At 40.6% G+C, this 25,659-nt stretch overlaps 1 protein-coding gene across 3 annotated transcripts in view; it reads left to right on the top strand.

Moving 5' to 3' along the window:
- Nucleotides 1-25,659, top strand: part of Polq (DNA polymerase theta) — an 82,422-nt gene that overhangs the window by 19,929 nt on the left and 36,834 nt on the right. For all 3 annotated transcript variants that reach the window (XM_038346029.1, XM_038346028.1, XM_038346030.1), the window contains 6 exons: nucleotides 953-1,089; nucleotides 2,510-2,714; nucleotides 2,909-3,051; nucleotides 12,344-12,537; nucleotides 13,592-13,716; nucleotides 15,374-15,617. In XM_038346029.1, coding sequence (XP_038201957.1) covers nucleotides 953-1,089; nucleotides 2,510-2,714; nucleotides 2,909-3,051; nucleotides 12,344-12,537; nucleotides 13,592-13,716; nucleotides 15,374-15,617 — 1,048 coding nt within the window. The remainder of the gene's footprint in view (nucleotides 1-952; nucleotides 1,090-2,509; nucleotides 2,715-2,908; nucleotides 3,052-12,343; nucleotides 12,538-13,591; nucleotides 13,717-15,373; nucleotides 15,618-25,659) is intronic.

The raw sequence follows: 25,659 nt of genomic DNA on the forward strand, positions 1-25,659 counted from the left end.
TGTAACCCTAACTAAGTAATAGTAACCCTAACTAAGACAAACTGGTACCGGGATAGTACGGTACTGCTGTGACAGATCTGACCATGTTTTGGGGAACATTGTGGAAGGACTTTGGAAGTTTGGAGCACAGGAGGAAAGATTTTAGGGGCCAAAGGGGTCAAGAATACCACAAGAAAATCCACAGAATCACCTAAATAGAGCTCACAGGGGCTCACAGAGACTGCACTGACAATCAGGGAGCCTGCATGGCACTGACCTAGGCACTCTGCACCTGTTACACTTGTGTAGCTTGGTCTTCTTGTGGGGCTTCTAACAGTGGGAGCAGGGGCTGTCCCTAATGCTTTGGCTGGCTGTTGGGACTCCATTCCTCATACTGGGTTGTCTTGCCCAGCCTTATTACAAGGAAGTTTTACTGCAACTTGATATTTCTTGTTTGGTTTTTACCTATGGGAGGCCTGCCCTTTTCTGAATAGAAACAGAGGAATGGATTGGGATGAGGTGGGGGTATAGGGGTGGGATAATGGTGGTGGGGGCAAGAGTGGGGGGGAGGGAGTGGGAAAAGAGAAGGGAGGGGAAATTGCAGCTGTGTGTGTGCGTGCGTGCATGAGAGGCCTGCTAAAGCTGTTTGATGTGAGGTCTTAAGGTATTTTTCAAAGGGCAGTAGAGTGTGGAGAGGTGGTGGGACAAAGGAGCAGCCGTCTTCGTAGGACAGTGCTTATAGAGGACAAGAGCTCTGTGCTTGCTGCTTCTCTAGCCTTCAGCTAAAAATCATCTGGAAGCTTTCTGGTGACAGATTGATCGCCTTTCCAGAGTTCAGAACCAGAGCCGTGACTTAGGGCTCTGTGACCAACACAACCTCTAGAACCTCCTGTCTCCACAGTGGGTCAGAACTTGTTTTCAGTAGTGACTTGCAGGAATGGGCTGGAACTCAGACATGTGGCTTTATTTGTAGGTGAAAGTATCCTAGTTTGTAAGAACGCTGAGAAATCGAAAGGCATTGCTCTGCTTCGAGGATCTCTGGAGCCTGTGCACAGCTGTCTGCAGAGACACGGAGACATCACTGCTAGCATGAAACGAGCTATTCTGGAGGTAGGAGTTCAGGAACCACCTTTACCCTTTTATGCCCATGAAGTTTGAAGATGCAAAAATCTGCCCTTTTCTGAATAGAAACAGAGGAATGGATCGGGATGAGGTGGGGGTATAGGGGTGGGATAATGGTGGTGGGGGCAAGAGTGGGCGGGAGGGAGTAGGAAAAGAGAAGGGAGGGGAAATGTTGTTTTTTGTTTTTTGTTTTTTTTTTTTTTTTTTTTTTTGTTAAAGAAAAAGATTGTTGCCTGGCAGTGGTGGCCCATGCCTTTTTTCCTAGCAATCAGGAGACAGAGGCAGACAGATCTCTGAGTTTAAGGTCAGCATGGTCTACAGATAGAGTTTCAGGACAGCCAGGACAATACAAAGAAACCTTATCTCAAAGAACACCACCCCCCCAAAAAAACAAACAAAAGCATAACAGGATTGTTATATTTATAGCCTTCCCAAGTGTGACTCTGTTTCTCACATATATTTAAACGTAATACAGATATACATAGTTCTTCAGGCTCTGCGAAATAAGTTGATAAATAAATTCTGATACATGTATACATATGTGTACACACACACATATATACATGTATATGTTGGTATAAACGTGCCTATATGTTATATATATGAATATAGAGTTATTTTGGAGCTTAAAATAGCTTAAAATACTACCATATCAATCTATTTCAAAACAGTTATGCAACCAAATAAACTATAGTTCTTTTTTCTACCTTTTTTTTGTGGCATAGGGAATGGAGGAATAGAACGCAGGCTGTGTGTACTCTAGTTACTGAGCTGTTAACTGTGGCTCATCTTTTTACTTTTAATATATTATTTTTTTTAAGTTTAAAGAAAAGATGTCAAAATGAACCATAGTTCTTCTATTTAGATCATAAATATATGTGAAAATTAAAATCAAATCAAGTTATAAAAAATTAAGTTTGCAGAAGGGCTGGACGTGTGGTGCAGGCTTCTTATTCTAGCATACTGGAGGCCAGAGCATGAGCTTCACAAGTTAGATGCCAGTCAAGGCAATGCACACTGAATACTACTGTTAACACTGAATAATAACTTCCTGTTGTCCTTCTGAATGGGAAGGATTCAAGAGTAGCATTTCTACACGGCCATGTGTTCTAGAGGAAGGAGCAAAGACTGATCAGACTCATGGCTGTGAGTCGTTACCACCTCCTCTATTTGTATAACTAGTTACCTAAGTTCCTTTTTGTCTATGAGAAAATATTATATTTACTTTCCAGGAAAATGCTGTCAGTAGTTATCATCTGTGTTTGTAATGTGTGATGACAAAAGATTTCCTAAAGCATCTCTACATAGAGACTGAAGATACCTTAAGAAAATAAAGTCACTTCATTTGCTTGATGCCCAGAGGCTCTACATAGCTTATAAAAGTTACAGACTGAACATTTTCTCTCAGATAATCGTTGGCGGAATGGCAAGTACATCACAAGATATGCAAACTTATGCCTCCTGCACATTCTTGGCTGCTGGCATAAAGGAAGGGAGTCAGGGAAAGCAGAGAAATCAAGATGATGTTCAACTTGAAGCAATTGATGCCTGTGTGACATGGCTGTTAGAAAATGAGTTCATCCAGGAGGCAGAGCCCAGTGATGGCTCAGGAGGTAAGCACAAGCTCTCATGCAAAAAATGCTCACTCTTTATATTATACTCACTTTTTAGCTTTTGCTCATACATTTCTACATGTTAGATAAGGTTCTGCTTATTGCTTTGATGAGAGCCGAGAGGGTTAACACATAGTAGAGAAGGACAGTGCTTTGTTTTGTTTTAACTTTTGCTTCTCTGTTCCCCACTCCAGGAAAGGTATATCACCCAACTCATCTTGGGTCGGCTACTCTCTCTTCCTCACTTTCTCCAACTGATACCCTAGATATTTTTGCTGATCTCCAAAGAGCAATGAAAGGCTTTGTTTTGGAGAATGACCTTCATATCGTCTACCTGGTAAGTTCTATCTAAAAACAAAACTATTTACCTCCTATCGACAGGATCTCACTGGTTAATCAAGGCTAGCCTGAATGTTTAGTCCTCTCATTTGTAGCCACTGAATGTTGATACGTGTGCCAGGCTTGCAGGAGGAATTTTACAAGCGCCTTCATTGCTTTTCTTGACGTTCTGACAAAATACCTTGACAAAAGAACTGAAGGAAGGATGCCTTCATTTGGCCTCACAGTTTGAGGGTGCAAAAGGAAGAAAGCTTAGGTACCTGGGCCCATTGCATCATAGGAACCAGAGAGAGATGAGTGTTGGAGCTCTGCCCCTTTCTCCTTGTATTAAGTCAGTCTAGACTAGGTAATCCCTCACAGGCATGCCTCACAGGCATGTGGCTTGTCCCCTTTGTGTTTCCTTGTCCTGTGGAGTTGATGGTACTAACTATCATAGAAAGTTTGTTTACATTAGATCATCCTCTACAGTTATAATAACCATTTTGATATGAATTGAATAGTTTAATCATATTCTTTAGCAAGAACTTAACCAGAAATAAGTTTGTCACTGAAAAGCAGATGTGTGCACTTTGATGAGTAAATGAAGGGAGAGAATAACATTGAAATTTTCATTAGAATGAGGTCTTACCAGGAAATGCCTTCAATAAAATAACTGTAGAGGTTATTTTTTTCTTTTACAAACATATATATAATTTATGGATTATATCAGGCCCAATGTTCTGTGCCTTCTAATGAGTGGAAATAATCTTAAAGCAGGTCTTATCAATCATCTGCCATAGCCTTAACAATGCCCCACATATTAATAGCAGGCGTGATCCTGATCCAGACTGTTGTCTTCAACATTCAGTAACCATACAATTTCAGATAAGAAAACCCCTGTTCAACTTGACATCCCCACTGCCTTCCTGTTCTCTGGTAACTACTATTCAACTGTATTCTGTCCTCTGCTTCTTGCAGGTCATATAATGCTTTTTAAGTAAGTCAAGAGAAGAATGAGGAAATATGCAGTTGTTATTGTTGTGATTATTAATTGTTTTCAGTGCTGAGAATGGAGCCAAGGGCTTTGTGAATTCTAGGTAAACACTCTTCCTCAGAGCTAAGTTCTCTAGCCCCAATTATTTTTAATATGTACTCACGAAGTGACCTCTATTAGCTTTGTTTTTTAAGGTGTGATCAGAATATTTGAGTTCTATCCCAGTCCCTTTCTCTCCCTTCTTACTTGTCTCCCTCCCTGGCTGGTCTGCAGCTTACCATGTGGTCCAATCTGACCTCAAACTTACACACCTCCCCACTTAGTCGCTTGGCTGCTGGGCTTACAGGTGTGTACCAGCATGTACCTGAGCAACCTGCTTTCATTCAACATAAAGACCTTTCGTTAGGATTAAAGACATATTTGCTAACAACATTTTCTGATTATGTTTGTCTAGGAATGTCTCTGTTATCTCTGGTTTTGAAAGATATCTTTTCTTTATTCTTAGTTGACAGCATTTTTACTCTTCCTTCAAATACTTTGTGCCCTTCTTATCACATTCTTGTCTCCAGTGTTTCTGATGAGAAGTTAACTTTTGCTATTATTAGGTTTCCATTGTATAAGGTGACTTGATTTTCTGTCAGTTCTTTCCTTCCGTTGTTATGATAAAACACTTAGCAAAGCAGCTTGAGGAGAGGGTTGATTTTGCTCACACTCTTAGGGCACAGTCCATCATCCAGTAAGTCAGGGCCTCAGCTTGAAGTAGAAACCATGGAGGAATGCTGCTTGCTGAGGCAATGAGACAGGCTGATGGTTTGCTGGTTTTCTTATGTAGCTCAGGATCACCTGCCTAGGGATGGTGCTGCCCATAGTGCATTGAGCCTCCCCCCCCCGAATTAATTAATAATGGAGGTGATCCCCACAGACATGTCCATAGACCAAATTGATAAAGGAAACACTCTCTTGGGACTTTTTAAGTATGATTTAGGCAGTGTCAAGTTGATAGTTAATGCTAACTAGGACACTGTCTTGGCTTCTTTCAAAATTCTCTCTCACACACACAAAAAAATTCTCTCACTCAGTTTGTGACATTATTATGATGCATGTTGATAAAGAGCCCTATATTTTTCCTTACTTGCAGTTCATGAAATCTTTTTGGATATGTAGGCTAATGTTTTTCACCAGTTTTAGGGTGCTTGCCAAGGATCTTGTGGTATACATACACCTACAGTCTCATCCGTTGGGATGCAGAGGCATCTCTCTGAGTTTGAGTCTAGTGTGATTTCTATATCTAGGCCAGTCAAAGTTATGTAGTGAGACCTTTTCTAAAAATGAAAACAAAATAAATAATAAAATAATTTTAAAAATTAAAAAAATTGGGATGCTGTCACATTTCTATTGCTATTATAAGACACTATGACTAAGTCAACTTATAAAAGAAAGGATTTAATTTGGGGGCTTATAGTTTCAGAGGGATAGACTTCATATGGCCGGCTAGTGACACATTTCCTCTAGCAAGGAACACAACTTCTAATCCTTCCCAAATAGTTTTACCAAATGGGGATCAAATATTCGAATATGTGATCCTATCAGAACCATTTTCATTTAAACCACCACATTTCACTCCCTGGTCCCTATTAGCTTGTAATCAAATAATAATGCAAAATGCATTCGGTCCAACTTCAAAACTCTTCATAATTTTTCATGGTCTCAACACAGTTCAAAAGCTCCAAGTCCAAAGTCTTTTCTGAGACTCATGGCCATCTCTCACTGAATCTTCTGTAAAATAAAAAAGCAAATTACGTTATTCAAAAATACATTACCCTTTCAAAGGGGGAGGAATGGGGGCATAGTGAGGAAATACTGGACCAAAGCAAGACTGAAATCCATCAGAGAAAGCTTCAAATCCTGTCGGTCTGTGTCTGGTGTCAGAGGCTTAGATTGCTCTGCTCTTCCAGCTTTGCTACCTGTAGCACACTTTTCTCTCTCCTGGGCTTGTTTCACTGTCTGTCTGCAGCCCTCCTTGGCAGATGTTTCATGGCTTTGGCATCATCAGTGTGTTGGGGTTTCCTGCACAATTCTGGCTTCACTTTCACTGCTTTATATAATGGCCTTTCAGGACCTCTGATGGAGGAGTGTCTATGTGTTACTTTCATTGGTTAATAAAGAAACTGCCTTGGTCCTTTAATAGGACAGAAAATTAGGTAGGCGGAATAGACAGAACAGAATTCTGGGAGAGAGAAGGCAGCCGCTTCAGGCAGTCGTCATGCCTCTCTTCTCTGAGTCAGACACAGGTTAAGATCTCTCCTGGTAAGCCACACCTCGTGGTGCTACATAGATTACTAAATATGGGTTAAAGCAAGATGTGAGAATTAGCCAATAAGAGGCTGAAACTAATGGGCCAGGCAGTGTTTAAAAGAATACAGTTTCCGTGTAATTATTTTGGGTAAAGCTAACTGGGTAGCAGGACATATCCCGCCGTTCCATCTACAGACCTCCATGCAGGGACTCCCTGCCACACACCAGGCCTCAGCAGCTTTCCTTAGAAACAGAGTAAGATTCTCTAACCCCATACCCAGCTATCCTTCATGACTCTAAAGCCAATGTGAATGACACTATCAACTTGGTGTGAATCTGGCACCCTTGAATCACATGTGTTACTTTTAAGTGTAGAAAATTCCTTGTCTTGCTTTTTACAAGTTGGAAGCTTAGCTGGGTAGGGTCCTGCCCTGAGGCTATGGCTCTCTTTATTCTACTTTGGAGCAGGCCTTTTTTGAATCTCATCTATTTTACCACAAGGCTTGGCTCTGACATTAAATTCCTTAATGTTCTTTTTTGCTTCAAACTGTGTATTCTGTATTTCTTTTTGTCCTGATTGCTCCTTTTCATTGTAGACCCACATAAGAGTGATTACTAATAACCACAGGACAGAGTCAATATTAGGTTGTCTTGAAATCTCCACTGTCAAGGAAATAAATATATTACTTTTCGATTTAGTCTCAGGTAGATTCTTAGGACAAGGGCAGAAAACGGCCACATAGTTAACCAGAATATCACAGGAATGTTCTATAGCCAAGTTGCTAACATTGTTCCACTCTGAAACCTCTTGAGCTGGGCCTCCGTTCTTCACATTGCTCTCAGCACTACTGTTTTCCAAGTTCTTACTGCTTAGAGTGCTCAGCTGTTTTCCTAATCCGAAGTCCCAAAGTCTTCCAAAAACTGTCTGGTCAGGTCTGCCACAGTAATATCCCATTCCTGGTACCAACCTCTGTCTTAGTTACTTTGCTATTGCTGTGGTAAAATACCATGACTAAGTCTAATTAGGGACTTATTGTTTTAAAGGTTAGCACCCATGGTGGTAGAGCAGAGGGATGGCAGCAGGAAGTTGAGAGTTCAGGCAGAGAGACAGAGACAGAGAGAGAGCACACAAGCGAGGACGCACATTGGGAATGGCGTAAGTCGTTTGTTTCTAACCCTCAGTGACACACTTCCTCCAAGGCTACACTAACTCCTTTCCAGTTTCACTAACTGGGTATCAACTTTTGAAACATCTGAGCCTATGGGGGCCATGCTCATTCAAACCACCACAGATGGTTTTAGCCGTAATTTTTTCAGATTTTTTTCTGTTATTTTCTCCTCCTGGATTCATTGTATTCATTGTTGATACATTTAATTTTTACCGTATTTCTCTGAAACTTTCCCATTTTTCCACTCCTCTTTTTGAGACTGAATAATCTCTATCAATATGTCTTCATGTTTGTGGTTCCCTCCTCCCTTAAGCCATCCTGGATTTACCATTGAGCTCTGTAATTTTATTGTGTTTTATGTAACACCAGAATTAACCTTTGAATCTTATTTAATAATGTTTGTTGACAGAGATTTCTGTCTCACCCAGTCTCACAGCTGTTGAGTCCCAAAGAAACACACAGAGGCCTACATTAATTATAAACTGGTTGGCCTGTTAGCTCAGTCTTCTTACTAACTAACTCTTACATCTTGTATTAACCCATAATTCTTGTCTTTGTTAGCCATGTGGCTTAGTACCTTTATCAATGAGGTGTTCTCATTTTGCTTCCTCTGCATCTGGGTGATGACTGCAGACTATGCCCTTCCTCTTCCCAGAATTCTCCTAGTCTGGTCACCCCGCCTATACTTCCTGTCTGGCTACTGGTCAATCAGCATTTTATTAAACCAGTACAAGTAACAAATCTTTACAGGGTACAAGACCATTGACCCACAGTACTCCCCCTTTTTTTTTTCTTTTCAAAACAAGAACTCTAAATCTAATCTTCTTTGTTTAGCTTTTGTCTTGACCATTATCCATAATAACTTGTAACCAACACTTTAAACAAAGACAAACATCCATAATCCATTTTTGGGGAATGTGGGTATAGTTTTCTAGGCTACTTCCTCTGATAATCTTAGGGAACCTTAAGAAAATTTAGTTTATGGTCAAGTCCTGACTAGAATATTCTGTGAGGCTTGATCATCTCAGCCAGTAGTCCTGAGGCTGATTTGAATGTAGAACTCAGAGGAAACTTCAGCAGAGGTCCTCTGAAACGTTGAATCATCTGGGCCATCCCCTCCTATTGGAGATTTTTCAGGGAGTCTTCCTGGATCAAACCTGATTTTTCTTAACCCAGAATAAAACCACAGCCTCTCATTTCCTGTGGAAACAAAAGCAAAACCTCTTCTCCAAAGTAACATATCTTTTGACTGTAATTTTGAAGTCAAAGCAATTTTAAAATATTTATGTTGATTAATCCAGCAGCATTTATAATCAGATGTCTTTTAGCAGCTGTTGCTCCTTCCTCAGTCATCAAACAATCCAAAGACAACACAATAACATACAGTATCCAGATTCTCTGTGTATTTTCATCTTTACATGGCTTTATTTTAAACTCCGTTTTTTTATTATTATTTTTTTTTTTTTTTTGGTTTTTTGAGACAGGTTTTATCTGGGTGTCTTTGGCTGTCTTGTAACTCACTTTGTAGACCAGGCTGTCCTCGAACTGCCAGAGATCCATCTGCCTCTACCTCCCAATTGCTCAGATTAAAGGTGTGTGCCATCACACCCAACTACTTTCTCTCTCTTTTTAAGGACTTTATCATATTTCTTTTCTCTCCCAAGCCTACACATATTTTTAAACACAGTGTAAATTGTTTAGAGGTTTCTTTTCATCTGAATCTATCTTTACTTTATATCTCTCTTTTTCTAACCACATGAGTCTTTAATTTGCTAAGCAATATGGCTATGATTAAAGCCGTGGCTTTGATGGCTGTATCTATCCCTTTTTTTTTTATTAAAAATTTCCCCCTCCTCCCCTCCTCCCACTTCCCTCCCTTCCCCTCACTCTCCCTCCCTCTACCCCATTCTTTAGCTTTCTGAGAGTCTAGCTTTCTGAGAGGTACTGGCAGGAGCCATGTTTATTGCCACAATTCTGTGGAGTTTCAGGATCCCTGTTACCACTAAGAAGCATGCTGTCAGCTATTAAAAAATACCATTTAAGTGTTTGGTGGCAGGGCCTCTTAAAAGAGGTACAAGATTTTTGCATCTAAAGCTGAGTCAGGAAGCCTCTCCTAAATGAGATGCATTTGCCTCTAGCAAACAGTGTCCACCTGAGAAAATGCTGCTACCAATAAGCCATGCTTTGTGTGTGTGTGTGTGTGTGTGTATGTGTGTGTGTCTGTCTGTCTGTCTGTCTGTCTGTCTAGAATTACTTCCCAAGCTCGCTCAGGTTTTATGTGGATGAAGCTGTCTACATTGGTATTATTTGTTGACAGAAGTTTCTGTCCTGCCTGTCCTGCAACTGTTTAGTCCCAAAGAAACACACAGAGGCCTACATTAATTATAAACTGGTTGGCCTATTAGCTCAGTCTTCTTATTAACTAATTCTTACATTAACCCATAATTCTTGTCTTTGTTAGCCACATGGCTTGGTACCTTTTATCAGTAAGTCATTCTCATCTTGCTTCCTCTGCATCTGGGTGATGACTGCAGACTGAGCCCTTTTTTCCCCAGGAATCTCCTAGTCTGATCACCCTGCCTATACTTCCTATACTGTCTGGCTATTGGCCAATCAGCATTATATTAAATGACTACAAGTGACAAATCTTTACAGGGTACAAGACCATTGTCCCACAGTAAATGTTCTCTTCATTTATGTCCTGTTACATGGAGAGTGGGTCCTGTATTACAGGGAATGGGGCCCCTTGTTCCGGCCGCCTGGCTAGCTTACATCTGAAATAATCACACAGAAACTATATTAATTAAAACACTGCTTGGCCATTAGCTCTAGCCTCCTATTGGCTAACTCTCACATCTTGATTTAACCCATTTCTATTAATCTGAGTTCACCACGAGGTCATGGCTTACCGGGAAAGATTCAGCATGTCTGACCTGGTGTCTCTATGGTGGCTCTCTTACTCTGCTTTCTTCCTTCCAGAATTCAGTTCTGTCTTCTCCACCTACCTAAGTTCTGCCCTGTCAGGCCAAGCAGTTTCTTTATTGATTAACCAATGAAAGCAACACATAAACAGAAGGACCTCCTACATCAATGTCCTTTTCTTGCTAAAATGGTATCATGCTTTATTATTTTACCTTTCTCCTGTGTAAATGGAGACTGCTCTTTTGTTCCCGGCCACCCAGACCCAAATAATCACACAGAAACTATATTAATTACAACACTGTTTGACCAATATCTTAGCCGTATTTTTCTAGCTAGCTCATATATCTTAAATTAACCATTTTCTATTAATTTGTATATCGCTACCACAAGGCTGTGGCTTACCAGTAAGATTCCAGTGTTCTAGCGCCTTTCTCCTTTGACAGCTACATGGTATCTCTCCAACTGTGCCTACTCTCTCTCTATATCTCTGTTCAGTTTTCTCTCCTGGCTTTGCTCTGCCAAACCATTGGCTGAAAGAGCTTTATTATTAGCCAATGGTAATAAAGCATATTAACAGTATGCAGAGGAGAATCCCACATCACTCCCCGCCTCCCTTCACCTCTTTTTTTGTCCTTCTCTTCTCCCCCTTTGCTCTCTCTTTTCATTGGGAAAAACTCTGCCTAAGAGAGAGCTCTGTTCTGGCAGCCACTTTCCAAATAACCACTCAGAGACTTACTATTAACTATAAATGCTCAGCTGATAGTTCAGGCTTATTACCAGCTCTTACACTTTAATTAACCCATTTTTATTAATCTATGTGCTGCCCCGAGACTTTACCTGTCCTGCATGTCCTGCTTCCTTTCCATCTGGCTGGTGACTCCTCTGATTCTGCCCTTCTTTTTCCCAGCATTCTCTCTGCCCCCCAAATACTGTCTAGCCATTGGCCAATCAGCTTTTTATTATTAACAATAGGAGCAATACATATTTACAGTGTACAAAGTTTATCCCACAGCACTCTCTTCTTCCTTACCTCTGCCTTCTGCTCCCCCATTCCTCCCTTCTTTTCTTCTTAAATGACTTTTTTTTTAAAAGCCAGGCTACTCTCAAACTTTCTAGGTATACTACTAGGCTGGCCTGGAACTTACCAGATTGGTCTAAAACTTTGTATCCTGGTGCCTTGGCTACATAACTGCTGGTATTACAGACACTCACCCTTTTATTTCTTTAAGCATTTTTTAATCTTTTTGTATACATTTATAATGTTTTGTCTTTATACATTTGTATTATTTTTGTCTTTGAGGTCTTTATGTGTTCTAATGTCTGGACACTTTTAAAGGTGTTTCTTTGCTTACATTCCTCTCCATGCTTAGGACACTTGTCTCTTTCTTGTTTGTCTCATAGCTTTCTTGTTGAATTCTGGACCTTTAAAGAAATATATCAGCTGTGACTGTTGACTCTCCCTGCACCGCCCCCTTATCTCTTCTTTCCATTTTACTGATTCATTCTTAAATACATGAAATAGGTAAGATAATTCTTTGAGTCAGTCCTACTTAGGTTGAAATGTCAATGATTAAAGACTTGCATTCCATGAAATCCAGTTTGTATAGTTAGCAGTTGGTTCCCCCCCCCCCCCCGCCCCTTACCCTGCCACTCTCTCTGGCTTTCTCTCCTTTCTGTCTGTTTGTTCTTTCAGCAAGTTTCTTTTGAATAAATGTTTTCTTATAAATGAGTTATTATTACAGATGTTTTCTGTATCCTGGAGGACTTTGTCTTTACTATGCAGTTTACATTTATAATTTTATTAATTATGCAGTATAATGGGTCTGTTTGTTTTTGTTCAGTGCTAAGGCTTGAACCCATGACCTTGCACATGCCAGGCAAGTGTTTGGCCACTGAGCTCCCACAACTAAAATGATGCTTCTTCTCTTTAGGTTACACCTGTGTTTGAAGACTGGACTGGGATTGATTGGTATCGATTTTTCTGTCTATGGGAAAAATTGCCAACTTCTATGAGAAGGGTGGCAGAACTGGTTGGAGTTGAGGAAGGGTTCTTGGCTCGCTGTGTGAAAGGAAAAGTAGTAGCCAGAACTGAGAGACAGCACCGGCAAATGGCCATCCATAAAAGGTGGGGAGCCTGCAGCATTTATCAGTGCTGGGTATAGGTCCATATCCAGTTTTCTGGGTCACTCTCATCGTCAACAAAGTGGAAACAGTTTGGCTGACTATAGTAAATTTTAAAATTTTCTCCTGTTTATTTAATTTACTGACAGTTTAATTTTTCTTGCAACTTGACATTTAGTCATTATGCCTGCAGGTTTTTAAAGTCAAATATTTAATCACTTCCCTTTATTGAGTGGGAACTTCTATTTTTGGTGATTTTATTGGAATTGTGCTTTGTAGCACCTTTAGAAGTAGCCTCTTACCACCTGGAAGGTGTTAGGATTCACATGGGGAAACTGTGTGACATGCTATGCTTTAAAACACAGGAAAATTACTTAGTGTGTGTGATTTACATCACAGTCAAGTGCAAATTTATAAGGATCTTTGTGCTTGGATTATTTGTGCCAACTTTTGCTTCAAATCAAATCTGGATTTTATAATTAGATACTGTCATTTGACCGAAATTCTATTCATCTTTTTTTTTTTTTTTTTTTATACTGAACCATTTATTAAAAAGTTCAACTTGTCATCAGAACATAAGTACAGAACTCAAAACTGATTTATAGTTCAGTTTTAAAAGACAAATTGGAGGTAAAAAAATAATTAGGATAGTCAGAAATATATAAACACAAGTACATCAAACCATTTATTAAATGGGGCTTTGTGTAAGTCTCCCACCAAGAGATGGCCACTAGTTATTTATACCATACCCATGTATTAAATCTTTTAGACTTTTTTGCTACCTCATTTCTTAAAACAAATACTTAAAAAAGTATTATTTCTGGAAATCAGCTACTAACATTGCAGTGTGGGAACTTTTTGCTCTGTTGGGTTAGTTCTTAGCTGTGGTCATCTTTGCCCACCAGTCCTCCTCCTGCTGTCCTCCTGCGGGGTGGGGGGTGGGGGGGCATGGGAATGAACCCTCTCTACCTCTTTGATCTGTAGTTGGTTTGCAGTATATGTTACACTTTCAGAGTAGCTATAAGTGATCTCTTACTCTACTCTTGATTTATTTTTAGGTTTTTCACAAGTCTTGTGTTATTGGATTTAATCAGTGAAATTCCCTTAAAGGAAATTAATCAGAAATATGGATGTAATCGTGGACAGATTCAGTCTCTGCAACAGTCAGCTGCTGTTTATGCAGGTCAGTTAGACGCAGTGTGTCCCTTCGTTATGGCTGTTAATTGTCGTTACAGCTATTAATTGTTACGGTTGTTAATTGTCATTATGGCTGTTAATTGTCATTATGGTTGTTAAGATCCGCCCCCCCCCCCCCCTTGTTTTAAGAAAAAGAAGCAGGGTCTCATTGGTAGCTCTGGCTGGCCTGGAGCTCCCTATGTAGTCCAGACTGTCCTCAAATACCATGATGCACCTGCTTCTGCTCTCTAAGTACTAGAGTTAAAGGTGTGTATCACCATGCCTGGTTTAGATTATTTTCCTAAAAACTTCTGTTTATTTAATCCCCTCTGAAATTGCTGCAGTCACAGAGTCCTCAGCGTTCTCGTCAGATTTCACGCTGGTGCCTCCAGATACAGTAGCAGTCTGTAGAGAGCCGTCGTCAGACCGGGGCTCACCCTTCCCCTTCTGTTCCTTAGTGACTTGCTGATGGTACATCTTTCTCTGGCACTTCCCTCTTTACCGGGAGAAGCAAAGTTCTCAGTGGAATCCCTTTCCTCTTAGTTCTGATTAATAATAGATTTTGAGAAAGAGGCTGCAGCTGAAGAGAGTTTTGTAGACCTGACTGTTCTAACTATCATGCCTTAGGAAACACTCAAGTTATACAAGCAGGTAGATTCTGGGTCTGATTTACTAATTTGTTAGCCCTTTGGAAGGAAACCCGGGACTACTGAAAGGTTTGTGTCTTTGTTTGTAAGAACTTCCTTGTGAAGGTGTGGGCGGAGGGTAGGATGAAGGTGCTCCAGTGCCTGGCCTCAGAGGTCAGTGTTCTTATGGAGCACGGGTTTCGTCCATGAATGCTACTGGGCTGCTGCGATCTCTTTATTTCAAGAGGAAGAAGCCTCTCTTTGAAGAAAATAGTAGTGGGAATGTCATTCTGCAGTTCTCTCAACATTTGGATTTTTAAATCATTTGCCCAGGAATGAGTCCTTTACCTGTTTTGTTATTGTTCTCTTTTCCTTAAGAACTAAGAACTAAGAGAGCTAGTGAGAGGAATGGACTACAATGGGGTTTTTGTTTTCTTTGTGTATATGTGCTGTGCTCCCGTATCCAAATGTTAAGTTCAGAATTAGGAACAGATGAGATGGGCTTTGAGAGAGGGCTTGTTATGCCAGCATGAGGTCCAGAATTCAGATCCCCGCACCCTCACACAAAGCTGGGGACAGTAGTGCATGCCTATAATCCAGTGCTGGAAGGCAGAGGTCCTAGGGGCTTAGTAGCTAATTAGTCCAGGCAGTTGGTGAGCCCCAAATTTAGTGAGGGACCCTGCCTCAAAAAATGAAGTGGAGAGTGAGAGAAGATGCCTGATAGTGATCTCTTCACAGGTAAAATGCATGCACATAAAATAAAACTTGAAAGAATAGATGGGATGACATCTAATGTGCTTACTTTGTTCTTTATGAGCTATCTAGGACTTCTGATATTTGTCTGCTCTGTTAACTTGTGCCTTGGCCCTGTTAAACCATACGTTCTGCAGAAAAAGCAAAGTCGAACCAAATACATGTGCACACACATGTATATACACACATATGTATCTATATACGTTCACATATGTTTATATATACATTCTTGGAGAATTAGTCTAAAAGCAATTTTTAATTCAGCAAACATTCTGGCTGTTCCAGGAATGATTACAGTGTTTTCCAACCGTCTGGGCTGGCACAACATGGAACTACTGCTTTCCCAGTTTCAGAAGCGGCTCACGTTTGGCATCCAGAGGGAGCTGTGTGACCTCATCCGGGTGTCCTTACTGAATGCTCAGAGAGCCAGGTTCCTGTATGCCTCTGGCTTTCTCACCGTAGCAGACCTTGCCAGAGCTGATGTTGCGGAGGTGGAGGTGGTTCTGAAGAATGCTCTGCCTTTCAAAAGGTAACAGTCTGTGTCCGCCTTAGGGCTGTTAGATGGCAGCTCATCAACCCCAGGGCACACTCACTGTGTCAGAAAATGTGGCTGCCTTTTTCTCTTGAAGGTTACTTTCCATTTTCTGCGCATGCAAAGGCATTTGTGGAGTGCTGCTGAATCTTCCCGCGGGCTGAGTCTGAGTACAGCACTAGGCACTCTCTCTGCTTTGGGAAATCTGATTCCCATGAGTTAGTTCTCCAGGGCTCATGTGTTCCGTGCACACCTTTAAATGTTCTTGGGAACACTAGACCCTCAATGAAGTTTGTGAGGGAAGGAATCCTTGATGTGTGTGTGTGTGGGGGGGGGGGGTTGGCTAACAACACATAAGACTTGACTAGCATATAATCAAGGAATGACTTAATTACTTTCTGTTTGAACACATTCCCAAACAAAAAGATCAGGCAGACTTACAGGTCTTTACTTTCAATTACTAACAATTTTATTTTGAGGAACATTAAAAATGTATTTTAAACCAGAAAGCCCATGTCATTTCCAGTTCATCTTCCCTTCTACTTATGATAGGCCTGACTTTTGGATTGAAGCTTTTAATAAGCATGGGAAGGGTTGGGATGTGACCTTTCACAAGCCTCTTGGCTTATGTGTCTCCTGTGCTTACTTTTTAGTGATTTAAGGTTTGAGGTGGGATGACATTTAAAGGGGCAGAAAGTCGTTTTGAGTGGTTTTTGTTTCCGTAGCTGTTAGGTATTGAATGTAGGCCTGTGTCCACATTGTGCGTCTTTCTCTCAAGGGACATTTTCATGATATTTTAGGGTGCATGGCTTCTTATTGCATCCTTACTAATACTGGGAAAAATTACAAAGCTTTCTGTGCCCCAAGCAGTGGTATAAGAAGGCTTCCTAGTGATTGTAGTGGTTTGAATAAAAAATGACCCCAAAGGCTCATGTATTTGAATGCCTGGTCATCAGGTAATGCTGTTTGAAAAGGATTAGGAGGTGGCCTTGTTGGAGGAAGTGTGTTACTGGTGTTCTGGTGGTCGGCTTTGAGGTTCTAAAGGCCCATGCCAGGCCTAGTCTCTCCCTCCCTCCCTCCCTCCCTCCCTCCCTCCCTCCCTCTCTCTCTCTCTCTCTCTCTCTCTCTCTCTGCATACAGACCAGTTTGTAAAGCTCTTAGCTTTTGCTCCAGTGCCATGTGTATCACCGTGCTCCCCACATGATAATAATGGACTAAACTGAAACTGTACGCAAGCCCTAATTAAAATTTTCCCCTGTAAGAGTTGCTGTGGTCATGGTGTTCCTTTACAGCCATAGAACAGGGACTAAGACAGTGATGTAATGAGCTAGGTTTCTGATTTCAGTGCATGGCTCTTTTGGGAGTTAACGTCATCTAGAAGGATACCTCTGAGTTGGTGATGGGTACAAATGCTGTAGAGCCTTAGCCGTGGTAGTCTCTCATATAATTTTTTTTTACCAGTGTTCAGTGTCAGTATCTATATAGTGTATAGTAGTCTGTCTCAACTGTCTTTCTTCTAAAAACATAGGGTTTAGTGTGTGAGTTTGCAGTACATGATGTTTTTAAGGAATACGTATGGGTTGTTATAGAAATTTACAGCCTTTTTATTGCATTAGGGCATTACACAGAGTTGTGTTTACTTTAAGTAATTTAGGGATATATTTTCAAGCCTTTTAGGAATGTAGTTTATATTTGTAAACCAATATATTTTGATTTTCCTTGATAATGTCATATCAGCTAGGGCTTTGGTTGCTCTTGTGATAGAAGCTATTGCATAGCTGTGGTACTGACATGAGTGACGTTTAATCCACTGTGCTTAGCGAGCTGACCAGCTGAGAGTCCTCATTGTGTCACCTTTAGCAGTCCTCTCCAGCTCTTCATTGCCTAACTATTGAGTTACATTTGTGATAGATCTTACTACATGAAAACAAGGCTGTTCTTGACATTGTGATTGTCCCACCTCAGCCGCCCTAGTACTAAGGTTTCTAATATGCACAAGCACACCTGCCTACTCCAGTTCTATAGCTGGGACAAGTTCTGAAGTAGATGGTTATAGATTGAGTGTCTTCAGCTCAAAGGGTAAAAGCCAAATCTGTCTGAGAACTAGGTCTGTCTTAGAATTAGTGTCTCATCTCTTTGGGATGCACTTCTGGCTGACTACTTTACCTAGAATAAGCCTTCCATTTTTACAGACTCTATGGAGATAAATATCTATGCCCAAGACATGTGCTAGTAGTTTCCGAGGTGAAGAAGATCAGGTGTAGACAGGCATGGTGATGATATACTACAGATGACCCGTTAAGTCTTCAGGGATTTGTCTGAAAGCAGTAAACATTAAAAAAAATCAATGGAAAGTTCTTGCTCATTGTTTGTAAGCACATCTTGAGGCTTCCTTCTCCTTTGTGGTAAGGTTGATTGGTGCTGCTACAGTTATGTCTGTTCTGAGAGTCTAGAACTTTAATTCATTGAAATTATTGCAATCAATAACAAAACTAACCAATACCATACTTTGTGCAGTGTACTGAGGATTAAACTACTCTCCTGGAATATTTTTTCTTTTAAGATATATTCCTTTAATAATTATTAAATATGGCTGATGGTGGTGGTGCACACCTTTAATCCCAGCACTCAGGAGGCAGAGGCAGGCAAATCTCTCTGAGTTCAAGCCCAACCTGGTCTACAGAGAGAGTTCCAGGACAGGCTCCAAAGCTAAAGAGAAACCCTGTCTCGAAAAACAAAACAAAACAAAAATATTAAATATGTATTTTATCACATAAATGTAATATAATATGTTTATGTTGTGGAAAGACTATGTTGAGATAATTAACATAAATATTACCTAACATGCTATTTTTTTGTGTGTGTATAGTGAGAATATTTCTAGTTTACCCTCATAGTGATTTTTAAAAACCTAACACCATCTTATACAATATGCTAAGCTATTCTTAGCAAGTGCCTAACATGAATTTAATCATAAGGAAAAATTATAAGCATAGAGTGGAAGATAATATACAAAATAGTTGCACAGTACTTTTCAGAAATATTACAGTTGTGAAAAACAGACTAAGGAGGCTTCTAATCCAGCAGACTGGGGAGTCAAGCAACTAGATGCATTACTTGATTCTAGCGGACCAGTTGATGAAAACTGGAATGTACTAGCTATTGGCTTGTAAAAGTACTAGTTTGGGCATAGAAGCTGTGTATTTGTGCCTGGTCTCACTTTCCTTTTAATGCTCAATACATTAAAAGCCAGAAAACCCACTGGCGTTCAGATTGCCTCTAGTTTGTTAGCAATGTCCATAGTCTGCAATGAATTACTCTTTTCTCTGTATATGAATTTTCATATTATTGGGAATAATTCAGTGGGGGTGGGTTCCTTAGACATGCATGGTATTTCAAAAGGTAGGTGCATAAGCTTTCTTAGGTGCTTAGAATTGCCCTCAGGAGGGTCAACCCAATGCATCTTCTCTATCAGTCTACTGATAGGAGGCCAGTTTCCACACCCTCACCAGTAGAAGCAATGCATTATTTGTCATTGTATCTCCTCATGGTTTACTTTGCAGTCGTGTAAATGCGAGTCATCTTGAATATCTTTTGTATGCTTCAGGGTCAATTTTAGATCTTTGTGACTTATCTGAGTAGGTCTTACTCTTAGATTCCTATGTTTCTTTTTTTCCTTCTTAAAAATACTTTTTAATGAATTTCAGTTTTGAATCTTCTACTTGATATGTATGTTCCAAATGTTTCCTCAAAATTTATCCTTTTGTTTACTTTTTTATTTGACAATCAAAAGTTTGGTTTTTTTTATGCACATGTGTATGGTGTATGTCTATGTACATGAGTATGCACAGGTGCCCGTGGCCATGTATATTCAGACTAGAGGAGGATTCAGATGTTCTTCTCCGTTGTCCTGCTTCTTCGTCCCTTGCAGTTTCTCTCACTGAACCTGTATTACTGTTTCTCACTAACAGCCGTAGTAACCCTCATGTCTCGGCTCCTGCTCACCTTCCTTTAGACATTTACGTATCTACCTGTCTAGAGGTTCCAATTCCTGTCTTGGTGGGTTCTGGAGACTTCATTATGTCAACATGTAAAAGTGTATGGTTGGCCACAAGCAGACCAGTGAGGCCTGCTAGATTTATGATTTGTACAGACCAAGTATGTTTGGGATTATAAGGCCTAATGGCTGAAATATATTCGTGTGTTCATTAGTGTAGAAGGAGCTGCGGGCTACTTCCCACCGCCAGGCTCCTGGCCACCAGCTAGCTTTACCCAAAATAATTACACGGAAACTGTATTCTTTTAAACACTGCTTGGCCCATTAGCTCTAGCCTCTTATTGGCTAACTCTCACATCTTGATTAACACATTTCTAATAATCTGTGTACCACCATAAAGTGGTGGCTTACCAGGAAGATCCTAACCTGCATCTGTCTCGGAGAGGAGAGTCATGGCGACTGCCTGAGGTGTTTGCCTCACTGCCTTCTTCCTCCCAGCATTCTGTTCTGTCTTCCCGCCTACCTAATTTTCTGTCCTATTAAAGGGCCAAGGCAGTTTCTTTATTAACCAATGAAAGTAACACACAGGCAGATGACCCTCCTCCATCACATTAGGTTCTTTCTTACCCTGCTTTAGACTCACAGGCATGGTTGTCATTTAGTCTGCTGTTTTTAGGATACTTCTTTCTGACTCAGTTTATTCTCTGTAGTTTTGCCTCACAATCATTCATAACTGCCTTGTGTATGTACAGTTGTGGTTTTGAGCATTAATTGTACCCCTTATCACACTTCAGCTCTTTTGACTCATATTTTCCCTGGTCCTGGCTAGGTCTCATTCCTGCCTTCTTGTTTCTGCTTGTTTGGGGTGCCTTCATCTTTAGCCTTTGAATCTCTTGTGGACCACTCTTTGTAGCAGTTGAATTTTGCATCTGAACCATACTGAAAATCTTTTTTCTTTGGATAGATGATTCAGTCCTATTTGTATTTTGTAGCCATGACTGGTAAGTTTGCTCTTTTATATGATGGATATTTATGACATTTGCCACATTTCTTTCTCTCTATGTTATCTCTGCTTTGCTGTTCCAATTTTAAATTTAGAAAGTTGTGGTAAATTATGTTTGTAGAAAGTTCTGTAAATTGTGTTTGTAGAAAGTTGTGATAAATTGTGCTTGTAGAAAGTTGTGATAAATTGTGTTTGTAGAATGTTCTGTAAATTGTGTTTGTAGAAAGTTGTGATAAATTGTGCTTGTAGAAAGTTCTGTAAATTGTGTTTGTAGAAAGTTGTGATAAATTGTGTTTGTATTCTGCATGATCTGGCTCTTGAAGATTTAGGGGTGTCCTGTACCTTCTACCCACTGTCTGAAGAGCAGTTATGGAATTTCCTTTCCTTTCTTTTTCCTGTGTTCTGTGTCTCAACGTATAGCCCTGCACTTTGTTTCCACCTTTGCCCTTGCCTCTGTAGAGGGTGAAGGAGGGAAGGTGGTATAACCTGAATATTCATGTGCTGAAGTTCTAACGTAGTCTCGTTGCTGAGGTAGTCCTAGGCGCATCTTAACTGTGTGAGCTCATCTCTACTGAGATTCCTGAGGAGTGCTCTGCTTAAAAAAAGTTACTGTCTGCTTGAAGCCGCCCTTCTCTGCCCTGGAGTGTTTGAAGCATGGTGTAGCTAATATAAAATCTTTGGCCGTGTAGTACTCCATGGGTGTAAATGTACCACATTTTTCTTATCCATTCTTCGGTTGAGGGGCATTTAGGTTGTTTCCAGGTTCTGGCTATGACAAACATTGCTGCTATAAACATAGTTGAGCACATGTCCTTGTGGTATGATTGAGATCCTTTGGATATATACCCAAAAGAGGTATTGCTGGTTCTTGAAGAAGTTTGTTTCCTAATTTTCTGAGAAAAAGCCATACTGATATCCATACTGTACCAGCTTGCACTCCCATCAGCAATGCAAGAGTGTTCTCTTTACCCCACAACCTCTCGAGCATAAATTGTCATCAGTGTTTTTAATCCAGAAAGACAATTGTCATATATACTCACTCGTAAGTAGTTTTTAAACACAAAGCAAAGAAAACCAGCCTACAGATCACAATCCCAGAGAACCTAGACGACAGTGAGGACCTTAAGAGTGACATACATGGATCTAATCTACATGGGAAGTAGAAAAAGACAAGATCTCCTGAGTGAATTGGGATCTTGGGGACCATGGGAGAGGGTTGAAGAGGAGGGGAGAGAAAGGAGGGGTGCAGAGAAAAATGTATTGCTCAATAAAATCAATAAAAAAATTTCAGCCTACTTAACCCTCCAGACATAACCTTCTTATGTTGTCCAGTCTGCCCTTGAACTTAAGATCCTCTGCCTCAGCCTACTGAATTCTGGGAGAAGACACCACAACTAGCTTCTATGTTTCATTTAAGGTTTTTTTTTTAACTCATCCTTTCTTACTTTGCGTTATGCGTTGTCATGGGAAGTTTGATGGTAGCCAGAGTCCTTTATCTTGTAAATCATTTAATCTTTTTATAGTAGGGCTTTGTTTTTTCAATGTCTTTGACATTTAATAGCTTTGCTATCTATTTTCTGTAATGAATAACTTTAAAAATGGTTTCAGAATAACTTTAAATACATATATTGATATCATTGTATCTGCAAGAAATGGATGTAGGAGTATCTTGGTGGTTCTGGTTTGGGTTTCTCATGAGGTTTCAGCTAAGTGTTTGCCTGGACCTTAGTCACCCAGAGGATTGACTGGGCCTTCCACCCATATGACTCATGTGCTTCCTGGCAGCCTGCTCCTTGATGCGCACATCGTAGGACCACTCCATAAGATTTCTTGCCACCGTTTGCTTCCCTGGCATGAACGATGCAGGAGATAGCAGAATGCAAGCTGTGATAGTTCCTAAGCCTGCCATTGGCTTACATTTGTTTTACCCAGGGGATGCTTTGCTCCCTGTTACTTCCTGTGCTTGGAAGCAGGAGTCTCAGCCATTATAACTTCACTTATTTTTGCTGCTTCCTGTCCTCCTAGCATTCAATTACATAACTGTTTGACCTTTTGGGGTCTAGACCATTATCTTCCAGCTCACTCTCCAGTTTTCTCTCCCTGTGATGAGCAGTAACTCAATTCTTTGTTAATTGTTTATGTTCAACACACCACCACTCATACCCAAGAGAATGAAGTCAGGTGCCAGGTCTGGCTGCATACACTTTACCCACTGAACCATCTTGCCAGCACCAGTAGCTCAGACTTGTAACAAGTTATCTGGAATACGCCCACATTGGCATAACTTAGGTAGTGGTTGTCAACCTTTCTAATGTGTGACCCTTTAATACAGTTCATCATGTTGTGGTGACCCTCAGCCATGACTGTAATTTTGCTACTGTTAAAAATTGTAATGTGAATATCTGATATGCAGGATATCTCACAGGTTGAGAACTGCTGACTTAGGGTCAGATATGAGGCATTTATATAAAGAATTGGGTTTATTTTTCTGGTTCATGTTCTCATTTCTAGACATTTTTCTTTCTGAATTCAGTCAACCAGCAACCTCCAGGTTATTCCATGGCACTGGTTAGATCCTACCCTCCAAGAAGATGTGTGAACATCCACTCACTGCCATTTCTTCCTTCTGAGTCTCATCTCCTCCCAGGATTTTCTTTTTTTTGTTCACATCTAGTCCCTTCAGACACTTTGTTCACAGTTTATATTGTAAGAGGATTTATTTTCAATAAAAATTCTGATTCTCACTTTTTAAGAAGATTTATGTATTTAATACATATGGGTGTTGGGAGAGGGAGGTTGTTTGTTCTTCCCGGCCTCCTGGCTAGCTTAGAGCCGAAATAATTATGCAGAAACTGTATTAATTAAATTACTGTTGGCCCATTAGCTCCAGCTTCTTATTGGCTAACTCTTACCTATTAATTTAACCCATTTCTATTAATCGATATATTACCATGAGGTCGTGGCCTACCAGCAAAGTTTCAGCAAGATGGTGGCTCCATGGTGTCTCTCTAACTCTGCCTTTCTCCTCCCATGCTATAGACCAAGCCAGTTCTTTATTCATTAACCAATAAAAGCAACACATAGACAGAAGGAGCTCCCATACCGTATGGGTGTTTTGCTTGCATGTTTGTCTGTGTACCACATTCATTAAGTGCCCACAGAAGTCAGAAAAGTGTGTTGGATCCCCTGGAATTGGAGTTACAGATTGTGAGCTGCCATGTGGGTGCTGGGAATTGAGCCTGCGTACTCTGAAAGAGCAGCTATACTTACTCTTTATTATTATTATTATTATTATTATTATTATTTTAAAAGAAAAAAAACTATCTTTTTCATTACACATACCAATCCAATTCTTACTCCCTCCCCTTCTCCAATTCCCTCCACCTACCCCCGCCACCTCCCATCCACTCCACAGAGAGGGCAAGGCACACTCCCCTGGTGAAGGTCCAAGGTCCTCTCCACCCTATCCAGGCTGAGCAAGGTACTCATCCAAAGAGAATAAGTTCCCAAAAAGCCAATACAAGCATAGGGACAAATCCTAGTGCCTCTGCGAGTGACCCTTCAGTCTGCCCCAGCCATGCACCTGTCATCCACATTCAGAGAGACTAGTTTGAACCTATGCTTGTTCTTTCCCAGTCAGGCTGGAGTTGGTGAGCTCCCATTAGTTCAGGTAGACTGTTTCAGTGGTTGAACCCATCATGTTCTTGACCTCTTTGCTCATATTCTTACTCCTTCCACTTTTCAACTGGACTTTGAGAGCTCAGTCCAGTACTCCAATGTGAGTCTCTGCCTTTGTGTCCAGTTGTTGGATGAAGGTTCTATGGTACATTTAAGATAATCATCAGTCTGACTACAGGGCAAGGCCAGTTCCAGCACCCTCTCCTCTATTGCTTAGGGTCTTAGCTGGGGTTATACTTGTGGATTCCTGGGAATTTCTCTAGAGCCAGGTTTCTTGCTAACTCCACAATGGCTCCCTTAGTAAAGAGATCTCTTTCCTTGCTCTCATCTCTGTCCTTCCTCCGTCTCAACTATCCCATTCCCTCAAGTTTTCCTCGCCCCTCCCCTTCTCCTCTCCTATTCCCCTTCCACCCTCCCTTCTCCCTCATCCCCCATGTTCCCAATTTTGTCAGGTGTTCTTGTCTATTTCAACTTTCCAGGTGGATCTATGTATGTTTTTCTTAGCGTTCACCTTATTAATCAGCTTCTCTAGGATCATGAACTATTGGCTCATTATCCTTATAACATCCTTAGCTATCAGGGAAATGCAAATCAAAACAACTCTGAGATTCCATCTTACACCTGTCAGAATGGCTAAGATCAAAACCACCAATGACAGCTTATGCTGGAGAGGATGTGGAGTAAAGGGAACACTCATCTATTGCTGGTGGAAATGCAAACTTGTACAACCACTTTGGAAATCAGAATGGCAGTTTCTCAGAAAATTGGGAATCAACCTACCTCAGGATCCAGCAATACCACTCTTGGGCATATACCCAAAAGATGCTCAATCATACTACAAAGGAATTTGTTCAACTATGTTCATAGCAGCATTATTTGTAATAGCCAGAACCTGGAAATAACCTAGATGTCCTCAGTTGAAGAATGGATAAAGAAAATTTGGCATATTTACACATTGGAGAACTACTCAGCGGTAAAAAACAGTGACATCTTGAAATTTGCATGCAAATGGATGGAATTAGAAAACACTATCCCGAGTGAGGTAACCCAGACCCAAAAAGATGAACATGGTGTGTACTCACTCAAAAGTGGATACTAGCTATAGTGCTTACTCTTAACTGTTGAGCCAGTTCTCCAACCTTGACCCTTAGTTTTAAAGGCTTTTGCTTAAGGAGTCTGTCCGAGTAGGGATTTGCTGTAGGATGCTATTTTAAAACTGTCAAACCTCCTGCCCTTTCCACTGCTTCACTTCTGTACAACCCTCACACAAGTTGACAGGATATGTTTTAAACATTTATTTTTCAGTTCTCCCAGCTAGAATGTAAGTAGTATGAGAGCCTGCCTCTGTCTGTCTGTATATC

Source organism: Arvicola amphibius, chromosome 10 (genome assembly GCF_903992535.2).
Source record: "Arvicola amphibius chromosome 10, mArvAmp1.2, whole genome shotgun sequence".
NCBI classification, from domain to species: Eukaryota; Metazoa; Chordata; class Mammalia; order Rodentia; family Cricetidae; genus Arvicola; species Arvicola amphibius.